The following is a 13,042-nucleotide window of genomic DNA, read 5'->3' as shown; positions in this document are numbered from 1 at the left end:
GCTGACCACAATATAGAGGTATCACTTATCTTAAAATACTGAAAGTTGTAGCTGTAAATTTGTATATCCAGCAAGGTCTTCTTTTAGCATATATGATGCCTTAATTATGTCTTAATTGCACGGGTGGCGATGTGGGTTAAACCACAGAGCCTAGGGCTTGCCGATCAGAAGGTCGGCGGTTCGAATCCCCACGACGGGATGAGCTCCCGTTGCTTTGTCCCTGCTCCTGCCAACCTAGCAGTTCGAAAGCACGTCAGAGTGTAAGTAGATAAATAGGTACCGCTACAGCGGGAAGGTAAACAGCGTTTCTGTGTGTTGCTCTGGTTTGCCAGAAGCGGCTTTGTCATGCTGGCCACATGACCTGGAAGTTGTACGCTGGCTCCTTTGGCCAATAACGTGAGATGAGTGCCGCAACCCCAGAGTCGGTCATGATTGGACCTAATGGTCCGGGGTCCCTATACCTTTACCTTAATTACAATGTGTGGTCCTTTTATCCTTTGGATTGTAATATGTTATCAAAAGAATTTAAATTACTTTTAGTTTGAATTAAGACTATTTCCTTTACTTCTGACTATATGTAGTTTTTAAAAACTTGTTTAATAGGTGCCTATTCATTGTCTATTCGTGACTGGGACGATATGAAAGGAGATCATGTCAAACATTATAAAATTCGCAAACTTGACAATGGAGGATATTACATTACAACCAGGGCACAGTTTGAAACTCTTCAACAGCTTGTTCAGCATTATTCAGGTAATTTTGCAGATAAATGTTTGGTATATATTCTCAGTTCCTATAAGATATCAATAGTGTATATAGAACTTTTACTTTATAAAATATTAATGAATTATTCGTTCATTCAATAATTTCGATATTATTCACCATGAGGTCCCAGAGCAGGTTGCAACAATAGAATATGCAATTATAAAAAACAGATACAATTGCAAAACACATTAAACTGTTCCAAATGTAACACAACAATATCTGATGAGAGCAAATAAACAGTTTCCTTAAAAAACCAAGAAAATAAAAGCAGCTTTGCACTACATAAGCAATGTTCTTCGTTAATTACACTGCTAGAGTACAAAACCACAAAGAAACTATTGGGAACATTGACTGGATAATTCTTGCTAGCTATGCAGCATATAAGTATTTTTTCTTTCTTTGATACTGTCCAATGTTGTGCAACCAGACTTCTGCTTGTACAAAACGGCTTCACTTTCCTTTCCCCCATCCTACACCCCCCTAAGTGCCCCCCAAATCATTTTTAAAGGCAGCCCCATATAATTTATTGCAGTAATCCAAACAAGAGGTTGCCAGAGTATGAATAACTGTAGTAAGGCTGTTTCTGTCCAGATAGTACTGTACATTATAGTTAACATGTATGTTTTATTACATTGATTTTCATATATCTTTAGTAATAATCCATACTTTGCATTGTAGCACAACTGTGAAATAGTTAGAAATGTGTGTCTGTATAATTTGCTTAATCCTTTAAAATAGTTTCCTCACACTTTTATGTTGTGTATGTTGTTTCAAATGTGCATACACACACACACACACACACACACACACACACACACACACACACCTTTAAATATTCTGCAAAGTTCTTATCTTCAAGATGTTTCCTACCATTATTTTTAAGTAAATTTATTCATAACTATATTTAAAATTGCTCATTCTAGTCTAGGATATCATAACTATAATGGTGCCTAAGATTGCTCGATCTTTAAATTGTTTCATAAACAGTAGGGGGAGGGGGAACCTGTTTGGGATTATTGCTGCATCATTTTATTTCTGTTTGTAATATTACTCAGAGCTTCCCTGAAAAGAAAATCTGACCTTCTATTTCTGCTTGGCCTAAAGGTTATGCTAACTAGAGGAGTGCTGACAATTTATGCTTCAACTATTTCTTAATATTAATCCTACGTCTAATTCTCATACATTGCCTCCCTGTTTTGCATTGCACCAAAGCCCTCGATCTTGCTTCTTAGATCTATTTATTCTATCCCTATACACATTCAGACTTTCATATGCTAATACTTTCTGGTTTCTAGTCTCAGCTCTTCTATTGATGTAGTGCTGGAAATGTTATCTTGACAGATTTTTGCCATTGGTAGGAAAATATGTGGCTGCAAAGACATTGGCTTCAGCCTAGAAATTTGGGTGGCTGTTTCAAATCAAGGTGTGATGGCTGGTGAGATAGAATGGAAAGCAGTAAATTACCACCACTGAACAGGCACTGAGAGGGTGGAATGTCTGGGGTAGCCAGTTTTGTTTTGTTTTTTAGGTACAGGGCTTCTTAAACTTTTAATACTTGTGTAGAAGAAGGAATTTCAGCAGATTTAGATGGTCATGCAAGCCACATCTATTGAAATTCCTTCTTTCCTGGGAAGCTGCTTAAAGTTAAAGGTGGGCCTGTTTGAGGGTATTTGAAGCAGGGCGAAGCTTCTCCCTGCGGTGTGCAGCTGTGCTGCTGATGAATGGCCAGCATCAGTCTCTTTGGGTGTGGTCAATTACATTTGCCAGCAGTGTATCTGCATGAGCCACTCCCTGTCTCTGCTGCCCACCCATAAGGGCGCAGGCCTCCCCTCCCTGTCAGTGGCAGCTATTTGCTGCTTTCTACTCCACCTCACCAGCCACTGCCAGTTATGGCTGTCCGTTCTTTTCCTCTACAGCTCCTAGCTATGTGTTCTGTCCCAATACTCCTTCCTCTTTTAGACTTCGCCACCCCCCTGGCCTTCTCCTATGAAGGTCACAAACAAACAAAATACACAAAAAACTGCCTCAAGCTATGGTTTTGTTTCCATTGGGAACATAATTGGCCATGTTGCAAATTCTAGTAGTGTTAGGAAAGCAGTCTTGAAAATTCTGGTGCCTAGATTTGAGCTAGCTCGTAAACAAATTGCAAGATCCTCCACACATATTCTGGCACTACACCATCCTGAATTGTCTATTAATTGCCCAAGCTCTTTCACCCCGTCCACCATTTCTCCCTTTTCTTCTCCTTACCTGCAAAAGTTTGCTGCATCTGTTCCATGTTTATTTCAGAAAACCCCATTTAAAAGATTTACAAACTCTAGGTCAGGCTCCTGTGTATTATGATAGAGGTATAACATGTACCTATCAGCTCCAAAGAACAAACTTGATTGTATTAATAGCCATTAATTGATTTTTTTCTGATACCCATGTATTTCTGCAGTCATGGGTGAAAAGAAAAACGTTTATGTATCATTTATTTATAATCTGCTCTTCAACCAGGTCCCAGGGCAGACATACACAAACCTAAGCAAGAATTCAGCAATAAAATTAAAACAGCATAAAACAAAATGCAGATTTCAATTACAGATAGAACCAGCAGCAACAGCAGAAATTCAAATGCCTGATACACTGCAAAAACCTGGCCAAAAAGGTGCATCTTCACCTGCCACCAAACGGTTATCAATGTCATAATGAGGCACACCTCAGATGGGAGGTCATTTCAACAGAGAGGGTCCCTAGAGAAAGTCTACCCACAAACTCCTGTCCCATGAATCTCATTATGCTTTGGGACCATAAGCAGTGCTTATCCTACTGATCTTAAAACTGTAGCAAGTTGGATGAGAGAAGGCCTTCTTTCACATAGTTGGGGCTTAGATCATTTTGGGCCATATTAGTTTTAAATCAATGCCAGCTTTAAAAATAAATAAAAAAAAGGCACCACAAACTTGCTTCTGGGCATTTGTTTCCCCATGTCCCTTATTCCTAAAGCACCAATTATGACAAGTAAATCATATATATTTACCCAGTAGTGCACAATCCAGTAGCCACTACTGCATTTAAATCTTAGATAAAGCCATCCAGGAGATACTGCAGCCCATCAAATAGCTGTTTTTTTTAAACAATCCTACAGTTTAAATGTCCTCTTCCTGCTTTTCAATATTTGTCCTCACTACTTGTGTTAATTCCTGACTTGGAGCCTCTTAGCACATTGTAAGAAAGAAGCAAAAAATAATAAAAAGTAACACTACAAGGAAGCAGTTGGGGCAGATACTACTGGGAGTGGGTGGTGTTGCGGTCTAAACCACTGAGCCTCTTGGGCTTGCTGATCAGAAGGTCGGGGGTTTGAATCTGCACAATTGGGTGAGCTCCCATTGCTCTGTCCCAGCTCCTGTCAAACTAGCAGTTCTACTTGCACGCCAGTGCAAGTAGATAAATAGGTACCGCTGTGGCAGGAAGGTAAACAGTGTTTCCGTGTGCTCTGGCTTCCATCATGGTCCTCCATGAACCAGAAGCGGTTTAGTCATGCTGACCACATGACCCGGAAAGCTGTCTGTGGACAAAAGCCAGCTCCCTTTGCCTGAAAAGCAAGATGAGCACTACAACCCCATAGTCACCTTTGACTGGACTTAACTGTCCAGGGGTCCTTTAGTTTAGCTTATCTTAGTTTAGCTTATCTTAGCTTAGTTTAGCTTAGTTTAGCTTAGCTTAGTTTACTGGGGTGATAACTTTACAATCAGTCCATCTGTGATTGTCTGTGTACAGACAGGGAGCTGATTTGCAGGGCATGCTAAGCCAAACCATGGTTTGGCGAGACTCCCTGAACACGCAGGTTCCTGGAATGGAAAGGGCAAAGTGGCTGCAAGCTCATCTTCAGGAGCTCACACATTTGTGTGGACTTGCTAAGCTAAAGTTATTTTCGCAGCCTCACCTGCCCCACATGCTTCCTTGTAGCTCAAAGAATTCTGCAGACTTTTGTCATGCCAACCATTCTAAAGATCAACATTACTGTGAAAATACATTCATGGTGACATTCAAATACAAAATGATGTAACATGTATGGCATCCATTCATGGCCTCCTTGGCTTGGGGTAGGGAAAGGAAACACAAATCTCATCAGCATGTCCTTCTTCTTTCAATGCAAACCACAATCTGTAACTTAAAACACTTTTTATTATAAAAAGTAAGATTCTCATAAAGGTAATAAAGTTAGACTGAGGTGTGAGGATTTTTACTTTATGTGCTGCTTTGTTTTTTTAACTTGTTAAATAATTCGAAATTTTAACGAATAAATAATTTATCAAGTCATACAGTATTAAATGAATATCTTTAACTGCATTATGCCAGTTTCCCATAAATGCAGGATGTTGCAGTAATAGGAAGAAACTAAGAGATGATTTATCCACTCCTTATGCCAAACAAATAATGGGATTAATAAATGCCCTTGAGTGAATATTTCAAAAGTGAATGTTTTAAGTGTACATTTTGTTTATCTTCGAGCTTTTGGGGGAGAATGCTACTAACAAATGATGTAACTTGTTTACTAGCATTGTTTTTCTTGCTTCCTGTGTATGTTTCATGTTTGTTACTCTTTTCTTTTCCCTCTGCTTCACTTCTGCTCCATCAGAGAGAGCTGCAGGTCTTTGCTGCCGCTTAGTAGTCCCTTGTCATAAAGGAATGCCAAGGCTTACTGATCTGTCTGTCAAAACCAAAGATGTCTGGGAAATTCCACGAGAGTCACTACAGTTGATCAAGAGACTGGGAAATGGGCAGTTTGGGGAAGTATGGATGGGTATGCAGAGAAAATACATATCTATATATATCCCATAGTCTCCTAACTTTGGGGGGCAAGAATGGAAGATGGAATGTGGAAGCAAAATGAGCCGTGACCAGCAACATCAAAGAGCAGATGTCTTCAATTACTTAGGATAACATGCTTCTGACTTCGAAAACCTTTCATTCTGAGCACTGAGTAATTTATAGATGATGAAGAAGAAGAAGAAAGAAAGAAAGATGATCTCATATGCTCTCCTGGCTCTATATGTCAGGTTTGACAAACTACCTTCAGCTTAAGAATCAAGCCTTACGCACTCTAATCTGTTAATTATGTAAAGGTTGTGATGAGCCTTCTACCTCGAAATTAAGTGAGCATTGGCACTGAAGGACAAAACCACCTTCCATCTTTCTCTGTGCATGTAATAACTGTGTGGATTATAAGTATTTCTTTTATTAATTTCCTTCCCTGTAGAAAAAGCTGATGGTTTATGTTTTAACTTAACTGTGATTGCATCGAATTGCACTCCACAAACTGTCGGATTGGCTAAGGATGCATGGGAAGTGGCACGAGATTCATTGTTTCTGGAAAAGAAGCTGGGTCAGGGCTGTTTCGCTGAAGTGTGGAGTGGTAAGGCAGCGGAAACTGTTCTGTTTGGGATAGATAACTTTAAAACCATCATAAATAAAACCCTGTCTGTTTCAAAATCAGAAAGCTATCATTAAACCAAGTGAAATAAATCTAGCACCTAAATCTAAAGTTAGTGCCACCTAAATCTAAATTTTTAATATGGTCTCTAGATGCCTAGTCTGTCAACTTGCTACCTATGCAAGTCCACATGGGCTTTGAGCAGACCACACCAAGTGCTGCCTTTGTGCAATGTCACAAACTGCAACACTGACATTGCAGAAATTTATTTTAGCACTGCAGGCAGATAATACAGTACATATCCTTTGTATTTGGTTGGATACAGCCCTTTGTACCAGTTCCCAAGTTTCAGCATTTGTTAACTGGTCCCAGAAATGAAATCAAGATTGGGGCTATGCAAATATGTACTGACTAGTTTGTCAATAGTTCATATTGAGTTCTATGAAACAAAGTAAATGACCTATAATTTGAAATACATCTGAAAAGGGACAAAATCTGATCCAGATTTCAGAGTACCCAGGGTCAGGCAGGATGGGGCAGGTTGAAGCTCGCCGAAGGGTTGTCCCCAAGTTCACTTTTCCACATATATATGTGTGGCTACCACATGTCAATGGGAAAAGGTAAAGCACTACACTAGGAGACATCATTGTAGTGATGAAAAAAACCTTCACTCTGTCCTGTAGTGGTCAGTGGAGTAGGACATCTTTGCTTACCTGACCTGTCACTTGCATTGCTGCAGCTTGCTAGGGAGGAGGGGTGAGATGGCAATGAGCTAATTAAACACACTGGTGGGAGCAGGATATTGGTTCTGCTCATGCATTTGCACCACATGGACCTCACGTCTCACCCTGCTGATAAGCCACAGCGATACCAGTGACAGGAGGTCAAATAGTCATGATCAGGGCTGGTGCGTCCATTTAGGCGAACTAGGCAGTTGCCTAGGGCGCTAAAATGGAGGGGCTGCAGCAAGCGGGCGGTGGCAGCGCCCATAGCTGAAACCTTCAGCTATGGGCACTGCTGCTGCCGCCGCCGCTCACTCCCTGCAGCCGCCGCTGAGGAGATCACAGCATCCCCTCCATAGGCAGGAGGAGCGCGAGCCAAAAGGAGAGCTCAGCGCCCTCCCGCCCATGGAGGGGATGCCGTTAGCTCCTCAGCAGCTGCAGTGAGCGAGCGAGCGGTGGTGGCTTCAGCTATGGGCGCTGCTGCTGCCGCCACTGAGGAGCTCACAGCGTCCCCTCCATAGGCGGGAGGGCGCTGAGCTCTCCTTTTGGCTTGCGCTCCTCCTTGCGCAGGGGCGTCAGCGGCGATGTGCGTGGGGCATGCCGCATGCATCATGAAGCATGCGCTGGGGGGGCGCCAGAAGGTGATTTTGCCTAGGGCGCAAAAAGCCCTAGCACCGGCCCTGGTCATGATGCCTTGCCAATGACTACTGCCTCAGTTCCTATCAAACCTGTTCCTGGTTTCAAATACGTAGTTAAGCAACCCTGGGGGTTTGAGTTGCATGAAGACTATCTATTCTGCAGAATACGTGAGAACAAGTTGCTTGTGTGTATTAACGTCTATAGACATGTCAGCATAGCCCCTTTATGATCCAGCTTTCTCTTCTGGATCAAAATAAGTGCCTCTCATTTCAGGAGGGGTGGAATCTATAGCTAGTGAACAGCCTTTGGCAACAAACAGATAAAATATTACCAAAAAAGTATTGAGCTAATGTGTGAATTCCTGCATTAACACACTCACCATTGTTGGTTCATTGCAGAACTAAGAGTGAATGAATTCCTTAGCTCTGTGTTTTATTTTAAATAAAAAAAACACTATGTGATGTGCTGTTTTGGCCAAAGCTATATATATATACAGTGGTACCTCGGTTTGGTACACAATTGGTTCTGGAAGTCTGTACTTAACCTGAAGCGTACTTAACCTGAAGCGAACTTTCGCATTGAAAGTAATGGAAAGTGGATTAATCCATTCCAGACGGTCTGCAGAGTACTTAAACTGAAGTGTACTTAACCTGAAGCGAACTTTCCCATTGAAAGTAATGGAAAGTGGATTAATCCGTTCCAGACAGGTCCGTGGAGTACTTAAACTGAAAGTACTCAAACTAAAGCGTACTTAAACCAAGGTATAACTATATTCTTCTTCTTCCATTAGGAAGTCTTTTTATAATGAATTCCCTCAAATAAATGGACCTAATTTTAGCACTGAAATATCAGTCTGCACTATTTAGTCAACTAAATTAGACTTCTGCTGATTTGTGTAAGAAGCTCAAAAATTATGGCCTCTTTTAACAATAGAGGCAGAAAATTTTATTCCAAGTTGCTCAGGGCTGTGTCTCAGCTATGCAATAACAGTATGAAGTAGATTAGCCTAAGATCAAGGGCTTGTCTTTGGTCACTTAGTTTATAATAGAGAAGTCAAAACCAGCTTAGCATATGAATTCATCACTTTGGCCACTACAGTGTATGGATCTAGATTACAGTAACTGTCAACCAAAAAATGCACAGCCTCATTAATGTCCACTGCTTCTTAGATGTCTCACTCACTGATCTTCGCTACTTCTGTTCTTGTAGAGTCTTGTGAGTTCTGCAGTAGAGTCTTGTGAGTTCTGCAGACACTGGATGTTTCTGCTGACAGCATTTGTGGGTGTTTTGTAGGTACTTGGAATGGAAATACTAAAGTGGCAATAAAGACTCTGAAGCCTGGCACAATGTCCCCAGAATCATTCCTGGAGGAGGCTCAGATCATGAAAAAGCTAAAACATGACAAACTGGTCCAGCTCTATGCTGTGGTATCCGAAGAACCTATCTACATTGTCACAGAATATATGAGCAAAGGTAGGTTAACACCATGCTGCTTGTAGATGTGAGTCAGGAATTACTCTCTAGATTGATTAATGCAAATTAGCATCACCTTCAACCATTTGCTTACCTATTATTTTTTTAAGCTACCCATTTGAAGTAATGGTTCTTTATTGCGTTTTTTTTCTCTCCAAGGAGCTGAAGGTGATATAAATAGTGACAAAAGGTGATGATGTACACAAGACTGGGTGGATTCAGAGTGTGATGAACACATCTTTGTGGGAATAGGTGATGCTTGGCACCTTGAAAGAGGCAGTAGCATGGTCACTTCAGGGGAGGGGACCCTAGACCTGATGATGTTTCAATGACTACCGTCTAGTCACAAATACCTCTTTTGGGGCAAGGTCTACAAGATGGTTGTGGTGGTGCCATTGCCAGCATCATTGGAGGAAACTGGTTTTCTAGACTCATTCCAATCTGGGTTCACACCTGGGTTTGGGACTGAATCAGCCTTGGCCACCCTTTACCAAGAGAGGAACACTGGAAGTGCAACTCCTGGTGGATCACCCATCAGCTTTTGATACCGTTAATCATGGTAACCTTCTGGACTGTATGAGAGATGCATATTGGGGCACTGTTCTGCAGTGTTTCTCATCTTATCTCCAGGGAATATGATTTTGGAAGAGTGTTTCCCAGAGACCTGACACTAGAGCTGTGTGGTATCACAGACCATTGAAAGTGAGATTTGAAGCAAGGTGTCTTTAGTAGCCTGCTTATATCTAGCTTTCTGTATAACAGGCATCCCCAAACTGCAGCCCTCCAGATGTTTTGGCCTACAACTCCCATGATCCCTAGCTAACAGGACCACTGGTCAGGGATGGTGGGAATTGTAGTCCAAAACATCTGGAGGGCCGAAGTTTGGGGGTGCCTGCTCTATAACATCAGAACTGGGAATGGGTGAGCAGGACCTGGACCAGTGTCTGGATGCAGTGTTGGGCTGAATGAAGGCTAATAAAATGAGCCTGTATTCCTGCAAGACGGAAACTCTGGTGGTAGGTTTTAGAAGTCAGTAAATTGCCTGTTCTGGATGTGATTGCATTCTCCCTGAAGGAGCATGTGCATATTCCAGGGGGTACTCCTCAATCCAGTTCTGCTGTTACAGGGACCAGATTACTTGACAGACCACCCTCTCTAACCCTTACATTTCCAGTAGGTCACTGCATTCTGCAGGAGAGTTTCTGCTTCAGGTCTCAAAGCTATCAAGACTCAAAGCAGGGCTTTCAGTGTGGCTGCTCCTGTTTTATGAAGCAGCATCCCAGTTTAGATACAACAGAAACAACTGAAGAATTTTTTTTTGTTTTTTCAGCAAGCTTTTTCAGCTGGATGAAAAGATCTCTGCCTTATATGTTAATTTTGTGTTGTTTTTAAGCCTATATTTCATTTACAGTTGCTTTCCTTTTCCCTGTTTTAAAATCTATTTTAGATGTTTCATGTTGCCTTGAGACTGCTGTAAAAGGCAATTCATAAATAAGTTCTCCTCAACCATATTTTATCCCCTTACAATCCTGTGAAACAGGTCAGATTGGCTGTACTAAGGCCACACATTGACTGAGCTCCAATGACCAAGTGATTGTTTAAACTAGAGTCTCCCTGACTGTAGTCTGATACAGTCAAACCTCGGTTGTCGAATGTAATCTGTTCCCGAAGACCATTCGACTTCTGAAATGTTCGACAGCCGAGGCACAGCTTCCAATTGGTTGCAAGAGCTTCTTGCACTCAAGCAGAATCCGCGTCGGACGTTTGGGTTCCAAAAAAACATTAAGAAACCGGAGCACTTCCGGGTTTTCGGCATTCAGGAGGTGAAACATTTCAAAATGGTGCCATTCGAGAACCTAGGTTTGACTACACCATATTGTTGAAAAAGAATGTCTTGCTCAAAGCCTATTCCCCCAGATGAAGTTCATGTCTTGGTGGGTATGCTGTCTCTGGCATTTCACAGCACTGCCCTCTGCTTGCTGCCCATCATTGCTATCCTCTGCTTGCTCACAGGGCAGTTTAAGGAGGATTTGACCTGCCATCAGCATGTTATACCTGAGCCTCTACATTACATGTTTCCCCACTGTTCCCCATTGCATTGTTGAAGCAGCGATGGAGAATGCCTCCTTTAATTATTCTTGCATTGACTCTTTGTATAGTATAAACATGGCCTCTGGTTTCTTTGAGTGTTGAATTAATTGATTACTCATTAATTAAACTGTTAATGAGTAAAGAAAACTGCCTTTGATTAATTGGAGGGTGTAAAAGTTGCCATTTGCTCCATGTCAGAATTAGATATTTTGAGGGTGCCAAGGTAAGTGGGGATTAGAATTTAGCCTGATAGTCTTGATCAGAACACACCAGGGTTACCTGCGTGAGTGAATGAGGGTTGTTGATTCATTTTAACAATCTTGAATCCCTCATCATATAAACATGAAGCCCCATTGAACAACATATTGAAATTAATTTAATCAACTTTAATTAAATCATGTATTTACCCAAAACACTAAAATAGTACTATTCCCCACAAGGCAACATAAAAGAAATTATGTAGGTACACACAATATAAATTCACATGAAAGGGCATTTGTTTCACAAATGGCAATGTTTTCTTGGAGAGAATGTGTTTCTTCACTAAAATCTTTCTGGTCCCAGAGCATTAAAAATGCCTCTGTCTTCCTGCCCCTGTTGCTTCTGCTATATGGTGAGGACTGCACAAAATCTCCTTGCATATCACTGTCAAAACCCCTCCGTAGCTCTCTATATAATTATTTGCATGCATATTTTTCTATGCCCGCTTGATTGTGGGTGGCAATCTAGCAAAAAGTTTTAAATTGCTATTTTTAAGTGCTAGAAAGGAAACATACTTTTATGTATTTTTAATTGTGTTTTCACTTTGTTGTCAGATTGTTTTCCGCATGCCTTCTCAGACTGCTCTGAGCATTTCCTGGCAACCATGTTATCATAGAGATGAACATCTGCTTTTGTTTGTTTGTTTAGGACAGAAAGCATTTTTTAAAAGAATTTTGCAAAATCTAGCACTTTAGATATTACTTTTGTTTTTGAAGACATGGATGATTCTGTTATGGTTCAGGGCACAAAAGATTAACCCTTGCCTCTGTGCTACATTCTTCTTACAGAATAACAAAGAACAGAAATCCCTTTTTAAGATTGGTGATATTATTATCACAACCACTTAACCCTTTTTGTCATTTCAGTGTTGAAAAACAGCCCATTTCTTTCTTTCCCATCTTGCTGTTCCTAGCTGCTCTACAATCTATATTAGGCTATTTTCCCTTAACACTGTATCTTTAAATTTTTATATATTACTCCATCTTATTCTCTCTTAAATGGAAAGAGTTATTGATTTCCACTTCCTAAGGCAATTGTGGCTCCATGGATTTGCTGAGCTCAGGCATTGTCATGCGATCTAACCACTTTCTCCATCAGGGAATGCTTAACGAAGCATTCTGAACTGACCTTCTAAATACATTACCTGCATAGAAGCCCTCTGCAAGGTATTGTTAGGGTGGTGAGAACTCATTTTAATGATGAGCTAGCCATGCATGGGCACTGGCATCTTTTACCTTTTAAAAAATATTCATGCAAAGTTGGTTGATCTTATTAAAGACTGCTCTTTGTTGTGTTTGCTCTGATTTCATGCAAACTGATACTAAAAGTTGTAAATTCAGAGTAAAACATTGTTTTCTCTTCTATTGTGTTTCAGCAAAGGGGGCTTTATTAAGCTGTTTTACACTTCCCACTGCATTTACATTTAAGGATAAAAGAACTATATCTTGTTAAGTTTATTATATATATTAATGTCTTGTATTCTATATCCAGAAACATAGTTTACTGAATACACTTGCTAGATGTTCCATTTGCTTCTGAGAGGTAACTTTGGTGATAGTTAATGAAAAACACATACATCCTGGTGACATGATATATTGGCCTGCTTTGCACTAAGGCTTAGCGCAAACCAAGTACCCATATTTTTCGCTCCATAAGATGCACCTAGTTTTCA

At 40.8% G+C, this 13,042-nt stretch overlaps 1 protein-coding gene across 12 annotated transcripts in view; it reads left to right on the top strand.

Annotated features, from left to right (window-relative positions):
- Positions 1-13,042, top strand: part of FYN (FYN proto-oncogene, Src family tyrosine kinase) — a 117,710-nt gene that overhangs the window by 89,569 nt on the left and 15,099 nt on the right. For 10 of the 12 annotated variants that reach the window (XM_035109106.2, XM_035109101.2, XM_035109105.2 and 7 more), the window contains 3 exons: positions 604-753; positions 5,390-5,554; positions 8,839-9,018. In XM_035109106.2, coding sequence (XP_034964997.1) covers positions 604-753; positions 5,390-5,554; positions 8,839-9,018 — 495 coding nt within the window. Of the gene's footprint in view, positions 1-603; positions 754-5,389; positions 5,555-6,010; positions 6,167-8,838; positions 9,019-13,042 lie in introns of all 12 variants that reach the window. The other 2 variants (XM_035109107.2, XM_035109108.2) reach the window with 2 other exon arrangements.

The sequence above is a fragment of the Zootoca vivipara genome, chromosome 3 (genome assembly GCF_963506605.1).
Source record: "Zootoca vivipara chromosome 3, rZooViv1.1, whole genome shotgun sequence".
In the NCBI taxonomy this organism is placed as follows: domain Eukaryota; kingdom Metazoa; phylum Chordata; class Lepidosauria; order Squamata; family Lacertidae; genus Zootoca; species Zootoca vivipara.
This window is presented reverse-complemented; position numbering and strand designations above follow the sequence as displayed.